Consider the following 23,700-nt stretch of genomic DNA (forward strand, 5'->3'; position numbering starts at 1 on the left):
GTTTGACAGTTCTCGTTTGACAGTTTGACTGTACAGTTTCAATGGTGCCTTCCAATCGCTGATACAAACAGCATACGTGATATTTATTTATTTCGCTGGTGCGTTAAATTTATCTAGTAATTTATTCTAATAAAAGTACAGTATGAGCATTCGTCCGGCAGAAAATTAGTTGCAACACCATCATCGTGCGATTGTTTACACTAATCATACCCCCCGGGAGCTAAGGGAAATTCTCCATATCGTTGCTGTGTGTGTATAAAGTATTTTCAATGTGATGCATGCGGAAAACGAGTAACTACGGAGCGGACGTGGAAAAGCGGCGATGGTCGCGTTTTCCAACACATACACACACACACTCGCTCGCAACGCATCTTTACAGCGATGGTGCCGTGCGTGCTCTTAGTGTTTTGAGTTTTTCGCTCAGAGTTTTTTTTGAGTTGCTGCTTTCCTGTGCGGCCGTGAAACGTTGAATTGGCCAGTGCGCGGGTAGGTCACGATCTCTGGTCGTCGGGCGAATTCGTTTATAGTTTGTAGCGACCGCGGCAGAAGTGGTTTATCCATCCTCTAGAACGGGTTGTCCAACGCACGTGCGGAAGAGATGTAATGTAAAGCGGATTGGAAAGTGGTGTTACGGCAACAGGCAACGGACCGCCCCGTGTTTGAAGGGGGGTCTCGAGCTCCAAAGTAGGTCTTGTGTTGTGTGGTCGCTGTGAAGCGTGTGAAATTGGGCGTTGAAACGAAGTGATGCGAGTGGCTTTTGATTGTGCTGCTACCGTGTGATAAGGTGGCAGTCGAAGCAAACGAATATTGTGTTAATTTTTTTAAGCAACACCGAGCAAGTTCTCTTTCCGGGGCCCGATCGGAAGTGTAATGGATGTGTGAAAATTGATGAAAAGTGTACAGAGGTAGAACATCTCATCAGTGCGTGTGGGATTGTGCATTTGTGTGAATAATTTTGCTAACGTGGCTTCAGCGGCAGATATCCCATCTCAGTGATCCGCTTGGCTGCCTATCATTTTCATCGTCTAGTGTACAGCAGCGAACGGGCAAGGCACCTTTAGTTGATATTGTGCTGTGTGAGCATTATCAACACCAGCTCCTCAAACACACCGATTCGCGAACGGAAAAAAGAACGGAACAGTTGGGCTGGTACGAAATTGCCACCCCGCGCTCTCCATTCACAACCTCGCAAGCCAAGCTGGATAATTCAATCGTAAATCGGTACCTGAGCGCCGGGACGACGACTTCGTGTACTGTGTGGATCTGGACATCCGGCGCTTCGTCGAAAGGTCTAACCCAAAGGCGTAAGTATGCTGACCTTCTCCCTTCCCCCGCTCCCCCTACATTTCATACTGCATGATCCCCGCGGATCCGGTCGAACATGTTGCGGTTCCAGAACGCGAACGTATGGTGTGGTAGTGCTGCGGAAAGGCTAACGGTATTTCTTGGTTACCTGTTTTTTCCTCCTGGGTCTCTTTTACGGTTGCGAGGCCTGAAACTTGTTTGTAGCGAGAAGATAAGTAATGTATGTGAAAGATGTTTTCATTTCCACAAAAATCTTTTTTATTGTACAATTTAAAATCTATTAAAGATGATAAATGTATCAAAACCACTTTACTAACAAAAACGAACAGTGATTTCCTAATAACAGGTTTACTTAAACATTACTTTACTACATATAAACTACATTGCAACATTTAGATCACACTTTGCATCTGTTTTGTTAAAAGATTATTACATTTCATTGTTTTTATTATGCATCGGATGTCGAAATGTATCATTTTGGACGTGACGTAATTTATGGATGGCCGATCTCGTGGTACAGTCGTCAACTCGCACGACTTAACAACATGCCCGTCATGCGTTCAAGCTCTGAATGGGGACCGTGTCTCCATACGTAGTACTGACTATCCTGCTATGGGTAAATCAATAAGTCACTGTAAGCCAAACCCACTTGTAGTGTACAGGCAGGCCTTGACCGATAACGGTTGATGTGCCAAAGAAGAAGAAGTAATTAATGAATGGAGCTATGGATCTTTTAATTGTATAAAGCTTGTAAACAGTTTTATCAGTTTTTCCCCATTTAACTAAATATTCAAACAAAATTCTTCAAGACATTTAATATGCAATAAATTGCTCTTACAAATGGTAAATTAATACAAAAAATGTGAAAGGTCATCAAGAACCTAGTTTAAATACTAAGCTTAGGCTTTTTTTTTGCGATCCCGTAAAATGTGATTGTACTACGAAACCTTTGTTTAGTTCGTTTATTCAACCAATGATTATATTACCGCATTGCTCTGCTGCAGCTGGTTGGATCGTACATATCGTACATTAGGTTATGATTAAATTTTACATCTGCTAAAATATTTCTCGTCCTATTTGCTGGAAAGCGAGCAGCAAAAACAAAACAAAAACGGCACCTCAACAAATCGCTCAACAATCAATCAGTCGAATGCACGTTTCTATGGCATGCTTTTTCAAATCATTATCGATTGTTGCGATTTTAGTTGTAATTGGCTGATCCGATTTTCCGCGACGCGCCCCCATTGGTTTGGGCAAACAAATAAAGGCCACAAACAACACACCACCAAAATGAGGGTTAGTTGCAAGTTGCACAACTGTGTTTGGTCTTACCCGCACCGACGGGCCATTGACGAGACCGACGGCCAGCTTGAAAACTGTCTATCATGCAAATTTGCCACAGGAAGAGATAAAGTTTAAGTCACTGTAACGCGCCTCATTTGCTTCCTCTGTTTGTGTGGAGTGGTGGTAAATTGGTGAAAAAATTTGCATAATCATTATCGCGCAAATGTTCCGTTTGGCGCAATTGAAAGGGAATGACGCGCTGCTACGGTTTACGGCACCACGATTCAAGAGAACTGGTTTTGGCCAATTTTCGTTTCGTGCAGTTTGTATTTGCGCTTGATGGTTTGTGTATGTGTGTTTGGCTACTAACATAAGCCGGTCCCGTACTCGTTTCTAGTGGTATTTTAATCAGACACGTTGCTATTTATCATTTTCAATTGCCCCCAAAACAGCAACAAGGAAGCGTATCAATTAACTTGTTTCGTTGTTTGTTTTTTGCATAATTTGGTTAACACATAGGAATATCAAAAAAAAAAATCGAATCATATTCCTAACTGCCTCATAATCGGTCCGATGATTGCTGGATGAAATGTCTCAATCGCTTTGCACGACCGTTTGCACTCTGCAGGACTTAGTGCTTCTTTTTGCTTTACCAGTCGCATATCCAGCCGAGGGCATTGCATTGCGAACTGATTTGGAATAAATATTTATAACGAAAACCACATGGCGTAGTGGTGGTGGGGAAAAAGCAACGTAACTGGCCCAAAAATCGCCCGTTGTTTTGCGTTTGTTTTATTTTGTTTCATTCCAGCCCCACCATCCTGGCCGGTGCCTCGGCATGATGAGATCATTTCTTGACGCACCAGAAAGAAAGAAACGTTCGGGAAAGCCAACGATCGAATCGGCCATTCTTAATTAGGTGCTAGCAAAGTAAAAGCAATCGCGTTTTGGGTTAATTATGTGTTTGTGTTTCTTTCCAATCGCTATTGTTGTGTGAACTGCTGGGCTATCGTTTCTTTCACCAGGGGTTTCCACATTCGAGTGCGATTGCTTTTGCTAGAAATGCTTCTTTCCGGTGAGCGAATCCGGCGAATCTAGAGAGAAAGGTGTTAATTAGAGTAGGGCAAACGATCCCTTCACTGGGCAGTTGTTCGATCAGGCTGATAATGTAGATGCATCGAGCATTTTATCCTACAAAAAAGAGTGAAGGGGCTTCTAACGAATTAACATTGAGTAATAAAAAAATGCAAAACTTCTGTAACGGCCGATCTTGAAAGTATAATGGAATTGATGCAGTTTTTAACGCCATTAATGAATTTAATTTAAATCTTACTAACTATCTAATAAGATAATAGTATCTCTAATTGTTCGTTTTCATTCCTCTCTCTCCTTCTCATCCCGGCCACATAGTGTACTGATCTTTCCGCCGTTCAGCAGCTACCGCCGATTCCTGGTCCACAGAGTTTGCGCAAGTAAATCGTTCAGCCAGCATGACATCGTGACGTTCTCCATTGGCATCGGTACCGAGCGGCGCACGGTCGTGTGCTTTCGCCATCAGTTACTTCAGGACGTCAAATCGTCGATTGGAAAAAGGTGAGTCTGGCCGGTTCCGACACTGCTTTCCCAGAGGATCCGCCCGATCAAGCGCAAGAGTCGTTTTCTTTCGACAAGATTAATTTGTCATCGCAAATAATGCTGAAAAAAGCAGTGTAGCACTCTGTCAAGGGTAACGACCCGCACCCACGTCTAGCCTGGCTGTTGAAGTCTATTTTTACGTCTAAGCTGCATGGTTGGTTGGTATATTTGGGTGAAATAGACTTTTCGCTATAAACAAAGGCTGTACTTCATTCATCAATCTCAACCAGTCTAGCGGTCAGGACAAAGGTCGGCAAAATGAGTCATGTTAGTCGAGAGGTCAGTCAGTCTAGTCCACTATTTTCACGTGTACGTGCAATATTTACTCGTTCTAAAGTTTTGAATGCAACCTTTGGATAGAATACGCTAATAGCAAGCAAAGTATTCCGAAGAACCAAAGGAACGTGTAAAGTGTAGAGGTGTGGGTATCCAACATTGGTCTTGAAATATAATTTTCTATTTTTAACTGCGACGGCCTTCTTTCTTCGAGGAGGATCATTGCAAGAAATGTTGTGTTTCGCAGGTGCGTTTCGTTCGATTCGCTTGAGTTTGTCCTCTACATCAGTGCTCTCCAATCTTTTTGGGATCACGGACCATATGGCTTTGAAAATACATTTGCTGTGGCCCAAATATTAAGGGCATATATTTTGTGCACTTACTTCAAAGATTTATTTTCAAAAATATGTTTAAATATACAATAAGATGTTAAAATGTAATCTTGATAGTGGGAAAAATGCACAATATTCTTTGCAATAAATAAGCTTTTCTATTTAAAAAATCTATCATTTCGCGGATCACTTCTTTTAACGCTACGGACCACAGGATGGAGACCCCTGCTCTACATTGTTGGCTGACCATCTTCGCTTAATTTTTGAAATTTCTCTTGGAATAAAGCTACGTTTAGCAAGAGTCGTTGCAAATCGTTTCGAGTATGGAAATAGATCTTGGCATCGATTTGAAAAATAGTATTAAAAGCACTGTGATTTATTTCTATTTTATCGAAAGCGAAACTGGGTTACTTTCTAAAAATAAAGTACTTCATTTATACTCGACTATCGATCACCTGCAGCCGATACACTATAGAGTGAATTATGGCTTTCTTCGTCCGCTTGGTATTATCTTTGTGTCGAAGAATTCATTCCAATTCAGGTTACACTCCGACTGGCCCAGATTGTTACGCAAGGGTAGTGCGAAAAGGATCGGCTTGTGACGTGGGCTCGTCGAGCGTACGTGCTCCTCGGGTTGGCACGATGCGCGGTTTGTCTGGCGTGTGCTCTGGCGGCATTGGGTGCGTGCCGTGCATTATGCCGCCTCGAAAGCAACCACCGACCTCTGTGGGTGGTGCGGGAACGAGTCCGGCCGGTGCCGGATGGCACGGTGAATGTGGCACCCCCAATGTGGCCACACGCACTGAACTCGACCTTCAAGGCAACAAACACAAATGCCGATCGTTCGACGAAGATTCACTGACCTTTAGTAGGAGGAGGAGGAGTGGTTTTAGGGTTTACTTAGTAAAGGCATCGATTCGAGTGTTGTGTGTTGGCAGTCTCATTAATGGCAGTATCATGTTTTTTTGCATTTGTTTTCCTTCCCGCACGAACGATCAGCTTCGAAGAATCAACTAGCAGCGAATCAGCTACACCTGCGCCAAAGACCCAACATTACACCAGCTGGCGTAGTTCAACGACTCCTCCAACCGGAGGCACCAGTACCGTCACCACAGTTAGTAGCGGCTGTAGTGGTAGCAGCGCTCCCGCCACAACCACAACAACCGGCAGCATCAACAGTGCGTTGGTGAGCGGGCAAAGAACAGGTGAAAACCGAATCCACCCGGAGGAAGATCAGCCAAACGGCAACAACGGAATGGGCACTGAAACGATACTGCTGCCGAGTGGTGGAGCTGTTGGCGTTCATCAACAACAACAACGACGACAGCAACACAGTTCGGCAACCACCACCAACTCAGCACCACCACAATCGTATCTTATCGATGAGGAGACTGCATTTGGCGACAAACTGAAGGGTAAGTTGAATTGAACTTTCTTTGCTGCCTATCTGTTTATGTTGTGATACAGTTTTACATTAGAAAAGTGTGACAAATTATGACTTTTAAAAATAAATTCATGTGAATGTAGCTTTTATCTCAATGATACAGTTCTTACAATCAAAGTAATACGATGGAAATTAGCGCAGAAGCATAGATAACTTCGGAGTGAGAGAACTAATGATCTAAATGTGGAAAATTGTAGAATATTCATTTTTTAAATAATTTCTCTACCTTTTCTTGGTCATTTTTCTACTGCTTACATGCAATATCCCTCTACTATTAGTCTAATATCGCTCTACTATACCTTTCGTTTGCAATTCTGTTACGTTGTGTTGGTTTTGCATTATTCTTCTTGGTCAGTGTCGGTCTCGCCTTAATTTCCGTCTCACGCTCTGCCAAATTGCTGCTACTTTCGCTTTCGTTCGAGATTCGTTTGAGTATTGTTTTTTTTGTGTCGGTGTGCAATTTTGGTTACTAAACTGCTGTCGATTAATCAGTCCGGTTGCGTGCTTTACGGTGGAAAACTATCGGCCTTTGCTCATTGTTATTGCGCATAGCTTTTCTTATACTTTGCTTCGGGAGGTCTTGCTCAGCAGTAGGTCCTGTTATGCAACGTGAAATGGAATGTGGTGGCGATTGGCAAAAGGTGCTGTTGCTGTTCGATAACGTGTCTTTGCAGTGATCTCGTTGAAAGATGCAACAATTTGAGGGAAATTGCAAAAAAAATACACGTACTTATTTTAGAGCAATACTGGATATTTTGGAAAATAGATATTGGATACATATTCAACTAATTTTAATTTGTTTATTTGTGCATTGGGCTATCCGGATATTATCTTTAATACCTGTCTGCTAGCTGTATAAGTAGGGGGGGAAATTCCCGCCAGCGGCTGTTATCTGATCAAGTAATCATCAAGCAAACATCAACTAATCAAGATAACAAATTCGGATACATTGAGTTGCCTTTCGCTCCTACGGGAACTCAAGACGCAATGTTTTCAAACGACTGCCCCTCCCCCTCTTTCCCACCCATTTCAAACCTCCCCAGCATCTTACGTGCGAACGGATGGTGTTGCAGCTGCTGCACGAAAGGTGATCACATTACTTCACGCGATCACGGCACGATCACTTTTTCCGTCGGCCGGCCGATCGGCGTCGCCATGCAAAGTGGGCCACACTTCACACATGGGTCCACAGAGCGCAGCATCGCATTACGTGCGGCCGAGATAGTAGGGGAAGGGTTGAAACTTATTACGAAATATGGTTACCACGCTGCTGCATCGGCCGGGCGGCGCTGCGGTGGTGCTGCACGGTAAGCTGCTTATGCGCGCCGCGGTCTGACCCATTGGCATAGCGTAGCGTTGGGACGTCAACCGGTAGAAAGCAAAAGCGTGGCAATGCTGCAAACCGCATCGTTTGCACCCCTGCACCTACCCTAACAATGTGGCGTAACAGTTTGAGTCCTTGTACCTCAGTAGTTGCAGTTTGCAGCAAAGTCGCTTACGCTTGCTCGATCGTACCTCGCCGTACTCTTGTCCCGCGCTCTTGTGTGTGTGTGTGTGTGAGGTGCGAAAGGTATGCTGCAGTGGTTTGGATTATCAGTGTATTATTCAATCGCTTTATGAGCTTTTTTGGCTTTTTAAATGCTCCTAATGCAAACATTCCTTTCCTTTAACGAGTACAATCTCGCATAACGAGCCCCATATTCTCCATGTTCGGGATACATTTTTTTAGAGCACATCTAAAATCAAGATCAGGATCGGTATACATTGAGCATTTCTTTACATTTGATTATCGCTCAGGCAAACGAGACGTTCGATACTAAGCATCGTGTAATATAAATCTATTACCAGGATGTGTCGTATAATAGTGTGAGGCTAGAATGTGGGGTATATTTGCGAATGTGTCTTGTGAACTTTGCTGGATCTACTTGCTCAAGAAGGCAAAAGTCCCTCCCTGTCATTGCTAATTGTGTCAGTTTTTTTTTGCAGAGACTTTGAGCCCATTGCCCTCATTTGCCTCTTTTAATCGTTTGATTAATTCTAAAAATTAAAATCTAGCATTCTTCTTTGCTTGATTTGTGGCTTGATTGCTGTCAGTTGGAGGAGCATCGTACGACTGTGTTGTAGATATTATGCAAAGTAATGTATCGAAATCTTAAACACCTCATTCATGGTGAAGAATATAAACCACGAAAAATTAGCAATTAAATACCGAACAGCGCAACAACAAACTCTTATTACACACAAACCAAAATAGATCGAACAGCAACGAATGCTTTTGGGAAATATTAAAGAAAATATTCATCGACAATCGACTACTTTTTAAATAATTTGTAATTTTTAGCAGTATAGTGAACTAGTATAGTGAAATAGTGAACTATACATATTTCCCCCCCGATGATAATAATGGTATTTTTTCGTATTTGCCTTTTTTATCACCATATTAGCGAGGCAACCAATTATTTCACTTTTCATTCAAATTATATAGGGAAAATGCCTCCCATATAGCGAGTTTTTCGTATGACGAGTGAGTCACTGGAACGGATTAACCTTATAAGGGGTTCTCCTGTGTATTTTTTAGTTTGAGATGCTTGTTTTCTTCTTCAACTGTTTGACTATTTAGTTTTAGCACGCAACAATTAAAAAAACGAGTCTTCTGTTATTCTGAGCTTAAATTGTAGAAAATAAATTCTTAATAAGTGACGTGTTGATAAAAGGACTGTTGTAGAAGTTAAGATATTTTTCTTCATTCTTTTTCTAAAGAAGTAACATTTTAACCGTCGTCGGATGTTATGTTGCTTCAACACCCCTGCATATTGCTCTCGCACACCAACGCATCGTGCAAAAATTCGTACGGACGGTAAAAACACACCAACTCACGCTTTTTGCACCCTCGGAATCACCACCCTATATCATGCAGTGGTGTGCGTGTACAGAACGCTCTCGTTAGGAAGGGGTAGCAGCAGCAGCAGCAGCAGCATACCCCCTCGACCGCAGACAGGCAACGGCAGCAGCAACAGCACAATCATCCCACCCCTGTGTGCTGTGGTGTCCGTGAATGGAGGAGCTTCACAGGCGAAACAGTCAGTCAGTCAGTGAGTCTGTCGTCGTCGTGAAGCTTGTTTGTGCGCCCCGTTTGTCGTCGGTTGCTGGGAGCGCCGCACTGTACGTGCCGTGAAAAGGGAAAGGGAACACCGCTACGGCACAGAACAGCTTGGCCAATTCGTTGCGGGCCAGTTCGCGTTTGCCCGTTGCTGTGTTTCGGTTGTGTGTGGTGCGTGCCGTTGTTCGCGTTCGGCTCACCTTCCTCTACCTCTGCTAGCAGTAGGCGTATACGAGAGCGACCTTTTCAACCTTCTCGCTGGGGCTCGAGGGCTGTGCAAAGCGTTTTTAATACAGTGGTAAGGATGCCTGGTGATTAGTGCAAATAAATGAGTTTTTAGAAGTTTGCTAAAGGTGAAAATAGATATCGTTGCTATGTGTATGTGCTTCACTGAAATGGGTTGCAAAGGTGATTTGTGTGTGTGTGTGAAAAAGAACAGTGGAAAAAATCTACCCCTATTGCTGCTATTGGTATTGGTGCAGCAGCAGCAGTAAGGGCTACCCAGCGTGTGTGTATGTATGTGTGGTGCATTCCGGCAGATGACAGAACGTGTGCGTACGCTTCTGCGCAGTGTGCGCACGGCTCGTGGAAGAAGCTCTGGCACACGGTTGTAAGAAGAAGGAAACAAAAAGTTGGAATTATTGTACGCGCTATTGTGAAGTTTGATTCATTCAAGGGTCGCTGTTTGTTTACAAACAGCAGTATAGGGTTGTTTGTTTGTTTGTGACTGAAGGGTAGTCGCAAAACGTTTCCATTTTGTGAAGTGAATATTTGGAAAAAATATAACCCATTTAATTGTTCAACTCAAGAGTTGTCTGGGCATAGAAGAAGCGGATTGAAGATTTAGGAAATCAGAACTTTTAGTTTTTTTAAAACTCAATACTGAAACAAACATTTACAAACCAATTGTATGCCACACACTTACTTATACAGTTAGATTTTCGCTCTGCTGTTCCCTGCTTCACACTGACGGCGGGTAATATTTAGCACGCCACTACACAAAACACACCGAAAAAATAAAACAAAAGCCCTTCAATGTTAGCACACACACACACACGCTCGCATACGCACGCACGTCCTTTCTTCAGCATAAACCAGCCCGATGAAGGCAACAAAACGTTGCCTCAATTAGTGTGAATCCGTGCTAATAATTATCACCCCATCCCCCTTTACCTCCCGGGGCTCTTCTCGTGTGCACCACAAACGAATAAACCCCGGAACCGGCATAATAATCAACATCCCCTCAGTTTTCCATTGTGCGCCGCTCACCGCCCTTTTCTTTGTAGCGTGGGGAAGCAGGTGGAAGCATCAGAAACGGAAGTAAAGCCCGCCGGATCCGCTAGACCGCTCCACACAGGGAGGCCCCTTAATGCCGGCTCGCCCTCATTGTAGTCACACGAATCGTCGGGCTGTGCGAATTGCCGATCTGGAAGCGAGCGGCATTTTATATATATCGCGTGTTACAGCGGTGCAACGACCATCCGGAAGCAGTGCAGCATCGAATGCTCGCCGAAAGCAGAGCGTGAACGAATCAATAATGCATGTGTTTTGTGTGTGTGTGTCTGTGTGTGGGCCGGAGAAACACGTTTACCGAAAAGGGCGCGATCCATGTGGTGACACTTTTGTGCGCATATTATTAAAATACATATACGTTTATCGAACACGAATATCTTTACACTGGACAGCGAAGAACGATACGGTGCAACATTAGTGAACTATTACAAAACAAACCCAAAAAACGCAAAAAATGCACACAACAGTCGCTGCAAGCTGGGCGCTAGTGATTACAGCATCGCCAACTACTAACGGCCACCATCATCATCGTCTGAAATGTGAACGAGAAACAGGTGGATGGAAAATGGGCCTACTTGCTACTTGGCCATGCTTTTGCCTAGAGGAGTCTGCGCGCCCATTTACCTGTCTCCATGTGTCTATGTATGTGTATGTGTGTGTATTTGTTTATGCGCATGTGACAACCGAAACCGGTGTTTGGAAGATGTGAAAATGAAAAAAAAATGGAATCCGCAGCGTAGATTGCCTCGCTGGAATGCTGTCAATGCTGTTCCGCTGCCCACAGCTGGAATGTTAGGCATGTCGAGTAAAAGGAAAAGTTTGTCCCAAGTTTGCCTCAAAGTTTGAAGCGTTCTTTAATGTTTCCAATGTGTACCTTCAAATGATTGATGATAAAGGAAAGCTTTTGCGCTTGAACCGTGCAAAAAAACAAAATCGGTTAAATTTGAAGAGACATTTATGTGTTGCTTTAATTTACTGAAACAGTTGTGGTGTGTCGGTCGTGCTCTTTTCATCAACTCTCGTGCTTCACTCCGCTGTGACTGTTTTAAAATTCTCCATGCATCATCCCCTGCGCCATGCCCTTTTGGAATACAAAGTGTAGTGTGTGCCATGCCACGCGGGGTTAATTTACGAGCTTGCGAAGAATCGATGGCTTTTCGCTTGCACCAATCGTCGCCGATCATCTCCGCACTTTCTCCCCCCCCCCCCCCCCTTCTCCTCGTCCGGCAGCGAAGCTACGAAAAGGAAATCGAAAGTGTTTTAAGGTCAAGCCCGCGCGGTTAGATAATGGATTTTTTGGGTTACACCGTCCATTCACATTTGCCAGCCCACAGCAAGCGTTGTTGGCCGACTTTAGCGCGTTATTTTTTCCTTCTCTGTTCATTTACCTCTGTGGCTGATCAACCCTCAATCGTGTGGATCTCTTTGTGGCATGGGAGCTAAAGATGTAACCGGTGCGGTGAGTAGCGCCACCGAGATGAGATCAGAAGCCGTAATAGTAGCGCGATAGAGCCCACCCAACACAACAGCAACAACAACCACAACACACACAAAAAATGCGCCAACATTTTGGTGTGGAACGTAATGGTTGGAAAGTTGGTGGTTCGGTCCCAGTGACCGCATTTCATCGCTAATTGGTCATTTTCCTTCCTTTCGCACGCCGTTCGTACGGGGTGGCACAGTAGTCGATGCAGTCCTCCTGCCCAGGAAAGTTCACTTTCGGCTGCACTCCACACTCACACACACACACAGAGCCATAAAACACACTGGATTATGGAGGCGCCAATACGCCGCCACCCACGACTGGCGTAATGATGAAGCGGGAAAAACGGTTCGCGTTCCGATAGAGCGCTACCAACGCAACCACCGCAATTGCACAATCTGTAGGCATCGCGTAATGAACGGGACCTAACAACGGTCGGGGCCGCATGGTGGGCACGATGGGCTTTGGGCTACATAAGAAAAGGAGTTTTTTTGCGTTATCTTGGCCAGGGGAATTTAAATGCTAGCTTAGTCTATTGCACCATTCGAAGGAAGATTGAACGATGAATGCAAAGTGCGATTTGCTGCCGAACATCGCTTCCATGACAACGGTGAACGGCAAACAATACCAGTCAAGGCCAACGCTGTGAAGAAAGCACGCACACGCTCTTATACGCGCAAAAACACATGGCAACACGTGGCAGTTGGTTGGTGGTTATGCAAACGAAACCAACCAACTTCAAGCACGTCCACTCCTCGGAAAAGGAGTGGCCTTCGGTACATGAAGGTTTTACCCGGCTAGATGTGTCATGGTCAGTGTCCCCATGACCAGCACTACATGTGGTTAATTAAAACTCCAATTGAATCTTAATTAAAGTCGACAAAACTATTAACAAAATGCCTCAACACCGTGTGCAACTCCAATAAAACTTACATTTATTTTTGTGCTATTCACATAGGTTTGCCGCCTCACCCAGACACGTACGGAGATTCGCAGCAGCAGCTGCAGCAACCGGTTGGCAGCAACGGTGCCGGTGTAAAGTTCCCACCCGTGGTCGGAATTTATCGTCCACCGGCGGCAAGGCGCGCACTGAAGCTAGCGGAAAACGTGGTCCACCAACTCGCACCGCCGGCAGCCTGCGAGCATCCGAACGATTACGGTCATTTGCGGCCTTCCGCACAGCATCATCCGCATCCACCGGCTCACCATCAGCAGGCATTGCAGCTTTTGCTGCAGACCACTACCACCGACTGCACTGTGCCGGATAGAGTATTAAGAAGCACACCAGATTCCCGAGAAGGCCATCTGCCCGAAAAGGAAACAGCGGGAGCGGACGAAAAAACTAGCACCAGCCGTGGGCAGGAATCGCTATCGCGCGTACCGGACGCTGGTCGGGGGATAGGAAGTGACAGTGCCGGAAGTAGCAGCGCCATCGCAGCTACCTCGCCAACTGCAAGGTAAGTTATGGTGAGCCTTGTAGATTCATCCGGTGCGGGATGGAATTTGCTCGCAATAGCGCATTTTTTTCTTGTGTTTAGTTTTAATTGACCGAATCTTTTCATCCCCCGTTTTAGGACCAACCGTCCCCATCGTGAGCGACGTCCGGACCGTGCCGTCTACGTTCCCCGTGCGCGTCGTAGCTTAACGACGCCTCCGGTAGTTGCCGCAGCATCCCATCCGCAGTCGTCCGTTCCACCAGACGCGACCGATGGCGGCAACGCTGACAAAGTAAACCCATCCCCAGCCAAAGCATTGTTGCGCACGCCATCCAGTCGCGCTCAGCTGCCCGAAACTGGTGCCTCGTGTGAGACGGCGAGCGCCGCCACTGCCTTGCCACCACCTGCAACAGCGTCTTCCAAGGATCCGGAAGGATTGAGAGCGGCGGACAAGGGTAGAACGAAATCTTCGGTACTGCCAAGCGGCGCTACTGACGCACCGCCCTACTGTGATACTGTGATAGACGTTCCGTCGGACGGTTCCGAATCCGTAGGAGCGGTTTCATTGGATTCGTTTAAAAAACGAAGCCATAGCTTAGAAGTGCAGCAGCAGCAATCGGAACAAAAGCCAGCACGCCCAGTGCTACTGGAACAGAACGCCCCACCGTGCCCGGAAGAGCCGGAGACTCGCTTGGAACGTAGCCCTACCGAAACGGCCGCAACGATGCAGCGCAACAATCAACGCAATCGTAATGTGCGCAATGGGACGATGGCACCGGCACCCTTGCCCGCCAGCCTGCTGATCGCCACCGATCCGAACGAGGCGACCGAAAAGATCGATCGCGATGAGAAGGAACTGCGGCGGGCGTCGCAGGAAATCAATCGCAGCAATCGGCGCATCATGAAGCAGACGTTTAATTCGGACGTGCTGGAAATTGGCGAACCTACGCCGGTACCCACGGCAGTGCAGAAGCCGGCAAAGGCGAAACGCACCGTTGCTGCTGCCGCCCCGGTGGCCGAGGGCGAAGGGCAGAAACCGACCAAGACTGGAGTGGGAAAGCTGGCCAAGGATGCCTCGGTACCGAACGGTACGAGCGCGCCTAAGGGCGGCAGTGTAGCATCGACCGAGGAGGAAGAGGAGGACGATTGGGAATCGATGTACGACGACAATGGTGACTGTTTAAATCCGAAAATGCTCGAAGAGCTCACGACGGCTGTCGGGAAAGTGTCGATCGAGACGCCTCAGTCGGACTATAAGGTAAGCTGAGCGCGGTAAAATGCTCTACCGCACGCGTGTATTGACCATTTTTCGCTTTCATTTCTGTACTTGCCACAGTCGTACGAAACCAAGCAGGCTATGCTGAACGAGGAAGAGTTTCCGCACGTGCTGGAGGTGTCCAGCTTTCCGGCCGAGTTTAAGACCCAAGATTTGATGATGATGTTCTCGCAGTACAAGGAATCGGGTTTCGACATCAAATGGGTGGACGATACGCACGCGTTGGCTGTGTTTAGCAGCTCCAGAATTGGTAAGCCTTGAGGGGAATGGTGAACGGCTACGATTGACTTCGTGTTACACGATAAAATGATGTGTTCTTGCTCTCTTTTTTTTTTTTAAACAGCTGCCGAAGTACTCACCACTGGCCTTTCGTTCGCACGCGTGAAACCGCTGGGCGAAGCGACGGCCGAATCACGCTCGAAGGCACGCAAATGTGCCAGCTCGCTTCAACCGTACCGCCAGCGTCCGGAAACGTGTGCCGCCATGGCACGCCGCATGGTATCGTCGGCGCTCGGCGTGAAGCTAAAAACCGCCCCGGAGGAACGTGAAAACGAACGACGTGTCCTGCGTGAAGCCAAAGGTAGGGTAGGAAGGCGCACTATACGCTCTGTCCGTGTGTTTTACCCTTTATTTCTTTATTTCTCCCTTTTCGGAACAGAACGGAAACGACTTGCAGCAAAGCAACGAGATGAAATTTGGGACAGCTAGTGGTCGCAATGTAGCGACCTAGCCTTCACCCCTGCCGGACCTTCGCCAACGGGTTGAACCTATCATTTGTCACGTCTGTGCTGCCACGGTTGCCATACCTTGATATGGAAAGCAGAATTGTGTAGTTTTGTTGGCGAGAAATGAGAATCGCGATCTCATTTGGACTGTTTCTTACTTTAGTGTACTTGGAACGAGATTTGCACACTGGGACTGTGTTACCGATTACTGTGACATTTAAAAGTGGCCAACTGTACGGGTAGAACATGTTCCCCCGGGTGTACTAGTATGTGTGTAGCGGTGCGTACATGGCGAGCGACAGTAATGGCATGATTGTGTATGCATTTTTTATTTTATTTTATTCGATTACATATGATATGAGTGATATAAAGTGGTGGACTAGTAGGATGGGTACAATCATGGTAATAGGACCACAGCAAAATGATACCGTAGTACAAGTGATGATAACTCCAACGGGATGCAAGCGGGAGATTTCAGCATGTATGCATGTCGGCAATTCGTTTGCAGAAGTATTACAATGTTTGGTTCACCGGCCGGTACAGCAATTATGCATTAGAAGAAGGAATGAGAGAATTTAATTTGTACAGTCGTATATATTGCGAGGGAGGGCAAATCAAGTTGACAACGCACGTTTGGAGCAGGTTGATTGAAACAAGATTGCAAAAACATATTATGAACTACTGTCTACAATAGCAGTAGCAGCTAGCTGATCACGTATGTTTGCGATCGTGCACTCATAAAACAAACTCCGTATATACAAGCTGTGTAATGTGTGCGGCGTGGCAAATTTTACCAGCTCGCTCATAATGAACGTTTATATCTCTTATTTACAAAGCATCTATAATCGAGAGAAATGATCCTAATAAAGAATCTATTTGAGATGTTTAAATGTAACTTGCGATCGTGATCTTTTATTTTCTTCTTAAACGGATTCGTCTTTTACTACACCAATCGAATGTTTATAGAAATAGTTGAAGGAGGCACATAGTATAACTTCAAACATGTTAACAGCTTTGGGCATTATACATTATTTTCAAAAAACAATGAGCCCTATTTAGATAAAAATCAAATTTTGAATTTTGAAAAAGTAAAAAAAACAGCGTCGTTACAAACGTGTAAACGCACAATAATCTCGCAAATGTCAGTTTGTCTGAATGGAACATAGCGCCTCTAGCGGCAAATACAGAAACTACGGTAAGCTGCCAAACACGAGCAGGACGCCAAAAGTTTCATAGCCAACAAACTGAAACATTCCGTAGCTGTGCGAGACAAATTATTATTTCCATTTCTATTAAAACATTGTTTATTACTTATCGCACAGTAGACGCTTAAAAATTCCCACAAAAACAGGATTTTTCAGAGCAGTTATCAAAACAACATCCGAACAAACAAAGCGTGTTGTGCCAAGTGTTTACCAGCGAACGAACGAAGTGCGTACTGTGGTCAACGTCAGGCGTGTGTACCTTCAAACAGCGTGCCGTTGCGTTCCAAACTGCGGGTACGAAAGCGGAGACAGAAAAAAATCCAAAATATGGACAAAAGAAACGCGTAAACATCAGACGAGAGCCGCTGCTACCACGAATCAACATAAATAACGAACACGCAAAGCAACCCCCGGTAGAATGTGTGGTGTGTTTTCCCTGTGAAGAACGGTGAAGCATCGCGTTTGACCGTTGCCACATGCTTATCGCATTCGATCGATCGCAGGACGCGCAATTAGACGGGGACAGCTGCGTGCGTGCGTGCGTGAATGCATTCGCGAAAGCGTCATGTCCGTTGGCGTAACCGTGCACGATGTGGATCCGCTGTCGTCGGCAGGGGCCAATCCGCTGGCCGATCTCGAATCAGTGCGTAAGATCGCGAACGAGAAGCTGCGCATCCGTCGGCTAGTGCAGGTATGTGGTGTAGCGAAGACAGCGGCGGCGGCGGCGACGGTGTCGAAGGGAGAGGGGACGCCGTTTCCATTTGGTCCAGGCAAAGTGGCGCAATCGTTGACCTCGTTTTTAATGTTTGGGCACTATTTGGCTGGTGACGTAATTGCTGCGTGCGCTGGTCTGGTGTGAATTGTTGTGGTCACTTTTCTGGCGTTTGGGTTGGGTTGAAGGATTTCTCTCACATTTATCACGAATTAAAGCGGAGTTTTTTCTTTCTTCCCTGACCCCTGCTGTTCGTCGCTGTGCCTTGTGCAGGTTCGCGAGCAATCCAAACAGCTGGCCGCAAAAGTGCGCCAAAACTATCAGCTGGCAAAGGAGAAAGAGCTGGCCAAAATTGAGCAAACGAAGCGGAACGAGGTAAATGCGTGGAAGCGGCAGCAAATACGCCACCTGCAGGACGAGTACGCGCGCAGCGTCTGTGAGGTTGGCGAGGCACACCGGGCAGCCGAAGCCGCGGAAGAGTGCGCGGTGTGGTTCGAGGAAAAGCGGGCCACCCAGCAGGCGGTTGCACTGCAGCGGGGTAAAGTGGCCGAAGCGAACGCTGCCCGGGAGCGGGAGCGCAAGGAGGCGGAGAAAATGGCAAAACAGCGGAAAAAGCCATACGTACCGACGAAATCCATTGCCGTGCAGGCATCGATACCGGTCGGCGCACCGGAAGTGATGGAACCGAAAAATCCCCTACTGTCAGAGGACTGTGATACATCCAGCGAACCAACGCCCAGCCCGTACGAGCAGTTTCGGGCACGAAGGAACCCTTCCGCGATGCAGGGGAAACCGCCACCACCAACGAGCCTGTCCGAATCGGAGGACGAGTCCGCTTTCTTTGCAGGCACAGGTACGGGCACACGGCAACTCGACAAAGAGAACATCCCGCGAGCGGGGCACGAGTACAGTGCTACCGCGTTCACCTCACCGAGTGACTTACGATCGCACCAGGAACAACCCACCCGTCGACTGCTGCAACCGTTTACGCAGATAACGGAGCTGATCCAGCAAAGACGGCAGCGCCATCACACGACAGCACTGGACGTTACACGACAGCCGGTCGACGGTGGTGCATCCGGCTACGGCACCCAGAAAACGGTCCAGTTTGACGATCTGAGCGATAATACTCTTTCCTTTCCCACAAGCACAGTGCTCACGCACGATAACGATGCCGGTGGACCGTGCGAATCGCCGCGAAAAATGCCTCCCCGGAAGACGATGGCAGCGACAAACGGAGTGCCGAAAGTGGCCACTACCGTTGGAAGCAACAAGCGTGGTAAAGCGGTGCTACCGGCAATGTCGGGGAGTAGCAGCACCACCACTACCACCTCATCGAACGCGGCGTGTGCAAAGGTGCAATACTACGATTGTAATACAATGTACCGCCGGGAGTACGATCAGCCGGTGGGTTACGTGCAGCGCGAGGAACGCCGGCAGGACGATCCGACCGGGATGGAGGAAGCGAATCGTTACGAACTGCTGCAGCAAGAGCTTGCCAAAGCGCGAAGGTGAGTAAAGTGAGCAGATTGTTCGTATTGTCTACTACACATGTGTGTTGCTCTTTCCAGCAAACCGACGGTGGATCGTACCAAACCGGCCCTGGAAAAGCAGCAAACGCGCAAGGACTACGAGAAGCTGTCGAAAGAGTTGGACAATCTAACGCGCACGGAAAACCGGCTCAAAAGCCAAGCAGTTGTGAGTGTTGGCGTGTGCACGGATGGGAGTTTCCGGGGCGAATGTACTAAAACTTCCATCTTTATTTCAGCCCACTAAAAGCGGTATACCGTCGGAAGCGACGCTCAAGCAAAGGGCCGAAACGCGCCAGCGCAAAGCGAACGAAGCGATTGAGCAGTTGCTGCAGCAGCGCGCCCTCGTAACGTGCCCGATCGTGCAGAGCCAGCCGGACGACGGTGCCCGCCGGCCAACCGTGCGGCCGTCCGTGGTGAACGTGGCGGAAACGAGGTACGGCAGCAGTGGGGCGAACCGCCCAGAACAGAAGGACATTTCCACCGACAGCTGTGCCTCGATCGTGCTGGACACGTTCGACCGCCCCGGCATACCGCTGCCCTCGGAAGCTGTCGGCGGCAGTGGGGTGGACAAAATAGCGAAGCTAAAGGAGCTGCTGGAGCAAATCAACGAGCAGCGCCGATTGCTGACGGAGGATATTGCACGCGAAAAGGCGAATGAAGCGAAGAAATTGGCGAACGATGGCGCAGCTGATTCGGAGCCGGCCACAAAGCAGGAAATTGATCGGCTGGAGCGCATGAAACGGAGGCAGGAGGAATTGCTCGAACAGCAGCAGTTGCTGCATAAGCGGGAGCGCGAGGTGGAGGAGCTGGGTCGCCAGCTGGAAGAGAAAATGGCCCTGCTGCAGCGGAATAGGCAGGGGCAGAAGGTGGAGCAGACGTGTAAGAAGGACGCAAAGAACAACAAGCCGAAGGCGAAGCAGCCGAAGATGGTGCAAGTAGAAACGAAGGGTGAAAAGGGAGCGATCGATGTGGAGGTCGTTGAACCGTCGTCTATCGCGAGCAGCAGCATCAGCAGCGAGATGAGCAAGGACTCGTGTGAATCGGTCCAGGAGCGGAGAGCGGGTGATGCACCGGTCAAGATCATCATCACGGTGAACGAGAAAGCGACAGCAACGAAGCGGAAGAAAAAGGCAACTGTGCAACAGAAAACATCACCGTCGAAGGTAACACGGGAAGCTAAGGGAGTGGACAAAGTGCGTCAACCCGCAGCGGCACCGGTTGCGAGTCAGCCGATTATGAAGCCATTGCCAACACGAAAAGACACGTTGCTGCAAAAGGTAGCCAACAGGGGTGGACCATCGACGCAAATGGTCGACCTGTCGCCGGGCAGTTCCTCGACGACGTCTACAGTGTACAGGCCACTGCCACCCAAGATCGGTAGCTTGAAGATCCTGCAGAAGCACGGGCCGCCGGGTGAGAGCGAACCGGTCAAAGCAACCGTGCCAGTTGCCTCGAGCGGTACGGCCGGACCAAAGTATCAGCTGCAGAAGGGCGACGATCAACGCAGACAGAACCTGCCAAGTGGGGCGAAAGCAGCGCAGCCAGCGGTCGGAGAAGCGAATCTAAATCCACACCTTATGAAGTACATTGTCCGCTTGCTCGGCATGTCGCGGCAATCGATCGACCAGCTAGGAGTTAGCACGACGAGCGTTTCCACGCCAAACGAGTCGGTCGTGAACGTAACCAGCAATGTTGGTGGCGGAAAGCAGGTGGCCACCCATCCCGCCACGCCTATCGCCCCGAACGAGCAGGAAGTTGAGCGGATGCATCGGTTGAAGAAATTTATCGATGAAAACTACAACTTCCTGCAGGAGATCGATGAAACGCTGCGCCGATCGGACCAGTCCACGTTGGGCAGTAGTAATGGGACGGTGGTGGATGGTGATAGTATGATTAATGACCAGCAGTCTTCGGTTGAGGCCGATATTAGTCGGGTGGAAGGGATTTGGATGGAGACGCTGCGACGCCGAGAGCGGCGGATGCACAAGCAGCAAAAGAAGGTCAGCGAGGTACCGTTGTCGAAGGCAAAGGCGAGTAAGAAGCAGCCAGAAGCTAGTCAGCATATTTCCATTTCCGATGCAGTAAATGCGGCAAACAGGGAGACGGTGCAATCCGCTTCCCAATCGGCCGTCGCCCCTGCACCACCAGTAGCAATGGCACCACCGGCAGCGCTACCACCATCTTCAGCACCAACGGTAAAGGAAGGCTCTTTGAAATCCATTCTTAAATCGCCCAAACGGGACACTCCACCAGCCAAGGTGGCAAAAATCATTACGCCCCAGGGCCACGTGGAGGTGATCAATCTGAGCGACCGGGAGGAGCAGGAAATTCTCGAACGATACTCCCAGCTGACGGAACGTTGCAGCCAGCGCATCACCGAGCTGTCGCAAATGATCAATCAGGTGCGGGAGGAGAAGCGACGCCTGATCGAGGACAGTTTGTCGTCCCTGGAGCAGCAGGAATCGACCAAGTACATGGATTTACCGGCCGCGATCGGTGCTAGTGCTGCTGGGCAACCATCGTTACCATCGCAGACGGAAAAGACTACACCCCCGGCCGTTGCATTATCACCACCCGGTCCTCCGGCTGGCTCCAGCGCGGCACCGCTCGGCGGAACGGATGATCCGGTCAGCGAGGAGATTGATAACATAATCTCCTCCAAGCAGATTGGGCTCAGCAAGGACAGTGGTATTGCGATGTCGCGCCCACTAACTGCCTCGGACATACGGGAAAGTCCTTCCGAGGAGGGCAGCCAGGGCAAGGAGCCGCTTCCGTTCGAACCATTCCTGAAAGACATTCCAAAACCGGCGGTAGCGGAGATAAGTGCACCACCACCGAAGGGGGGACAGTTGACAGTCGGTGTTGGGGCGCTGCGTCGTAACACGCCGCCCGTTGCGATAGCACGATTCAGCCCCCAGCTACCGGACGAACTGCCGATGCATGAACTGTCCACGATCCCGGAGGTCGACACGCCGGCAGTCGCCACGACGTCACGAGTGAACGATCTTTCGACGGTTTCGGCTACGACGGCCGCCGAGCATCCAGACGCTGCCGAACAGGTGCTGATTGAAGCGCGCAATCGACTGCTGTTTAACGAGGCGGCCACGGCCCCGGACATTGGGTACGATCGGTTCCCGAACTACGAGGAGTACGTGAGGAGTGCAACATCCGGCACGGGAACGGCATCCTTCGTACGCGTGGAGCTGGAGCAAACGACCGACACTAACGAGCGGTCCGAGCTGCGGCTTGACACGACGGAGGACCGGGTGAATGATCGGCTAGCGTACAGGAAGTTCCCCGGCTCTGCACCGGCCTTTGACCTAACGGAGGATGGGGAAGCGACGCTACAGCCAGCATCAGGGGAGAGCACACACAAATCTGCTTCCGACACATCGCTGCCCGATGTGGTGGCCGAGTTGAGGAAGTGGAACATCATCGTAAAACCGTTTAACAATTCGCTCGACAACTCTAATCGATCGACACCGCTGTCGGAAGCGCAAGAACCAGCTAGAGCGGTGGAGCTACGACAGCAGCAGCAGCAGCAACAAACTCCAGATAAAGAACCTTCCGGACCGCGTCCCAAAACAGGACAGTCACGCAATGTTCCGCAAAAGGAAACAAGTTCGTTCCCGCTGCAGCAGTTGTCCGACTCGTTCCAACGAGATCTAGAGAACGTGGCCGGCCTACGGTGGGGCTCGTCGATGCTGAAGCGCACCCAGCAGGACCAACAGTCGAGTGACTCATCGCCACTATCCTCACTATCCGATGGGAAGAAGGTGATCGTCGGCCCCAATGATGATACCGTCGCGAACGACGCCGACGGTGCTGCCCTGGGGAAACCACTCAATCTGGCGGAATTTGTAATGCGCGAGCTGATGGTGCGCTCCCAGTCCGAGCTACAGTCGCTCTCGTCCGTATCGTCCAGCTCACAGGGTGGTTCGCACAGTACGCTGTTACGTTCGCTGCTGAATCTGAGCCGGCTGAACGAAAGCAATTCCCGCTCGAGCCCGATCCGGGAGGAGCTGCTGATGCATACGCCTACGGAGGGCAAAAGCATACAGCGCACGTCCACCCCGGTTGCCAGCAAATCGACCGCCAGTGGAAGTAGCCTCCGGATGGGAGGCGATGGCGGTAATACTGACCCGCTGGCTACGAACCGTACCGAGACGGGGCTGTTTTCGGGTGAATCGCGACTATCGTCCGTACACTGGAGCTCGTCGTCCGGCAACTCATCGGACAGGCAGGAACCGTCACCGCAACAAGGGCGGCTCACTGTACCTGCCGTTCGGCTGGAAAGGCAACCGTCCACGTCGAGGGGGGAGAGCGCATAGGAACTCGAATGTTGTGCCCAGTGCAGGAGCGGATGTGCCTTTCTTGACATGTTTTTTTAAATTGGTGCAGTAGTTTAAATTGTTTAATTGGTGTAACTATGTTTTTTTTTTAAATCTAAAGTGCTGTTATATGAAAGCGCCAAGCAGACCTGTTACTGATTGATGTACACTAGCGTAGCTCAATGTTTTTAATTATTTATAGTGCTTCGACTCAATTTGTTATTGTTAATAAGCTCTTTCTTTACTTTTTTTTCTACATATTATTACACTTGACGCATGATTTAGAAAAATAAGAATTTTACGAAAGACGTTGTGAGAAAATTAGATGATC

The 23,700-nt window shown here is 48.5% G+C and overlaps 2 protein-coding genes across 3 annotated transcripts; both read left to right on the forward strand.

Moving 5' to 3' along the window:
- The first annotated feature begins 1,233 nt into the window (after nt 1-1,233).
- Nucleotides 1,234-16,473, forward strand: LOC121588356 (AF4/FMR2 family member 1-like). Its single transcript, XM_041906186.1, has 8 exons — nt 1,234-1,304; nt 4,000-4,182; nt 5,832-6,247; nt 13,111-13,609; nt 13,727-14,846; nt 14,925-15,114; nt 15,208-15,444; nt 15,523-16,473. The coding sequence occupies exons 3-8, from the start codon at nt 6,088-6,090 to the stop codon at nt 15,570-15,572; spliced, it is 2,256 nt and encodes a 751-aa protein (XP_041762120.1). The 5' UTR covers nt 1,234-1,304; nt 4,000-4,182; nt 5,832-6,087; the 3' UTR covers nt 15,573-16,473.
- A 338-nt stretch (nt 16,474-16,811) lies between these two features.
- Nucleotides 16,812-23,625, forward strand: LOC121587836. Of its 2 annotated transcripts, XM_041905041.1 has the most exons (5): nt 16,812-17,485; nt 17,780-18,359; nt 18,660-19,017; nt 19,078-19,204; nt 19,275-23,625. In XM_041905041.1, exons 1-5 carry the CDS (start codon nt 17,360-17,362, stop codon nt 23,367-23,369), a joined length of 5,286 nt encoding a protein of 1,761 aa, XP_041760975.1. In that variant the 5' UTR covers nt 16,812-17,359; the 3' UTR covers nt 23,370-23,625. The 2 variants fall into 2 exon arrangements, with proteins under 2 accessions (XP_041760975.1, XP_041760974.1); XM_041905040.1 differs by having other exon boundaries at nt 17,780-19,017.
- The last annotated feature ends 75 nt before the right edge of the window (nt 23,626-23,700 follow it).

This window comes from Anopheles merus, chromosome 2R (assembly GCF_017562075.2).
Source record: "Anopheles merus strain MAF chromosome 2R, AmerM5.1, whole genome shotgun sequence".
NCBI classification, from domain to species: Eukaryota; Metazoa; Arthropoda; class Insecta; order Diptera; family Culicidae; genus Anopheles; species Anopheles merus.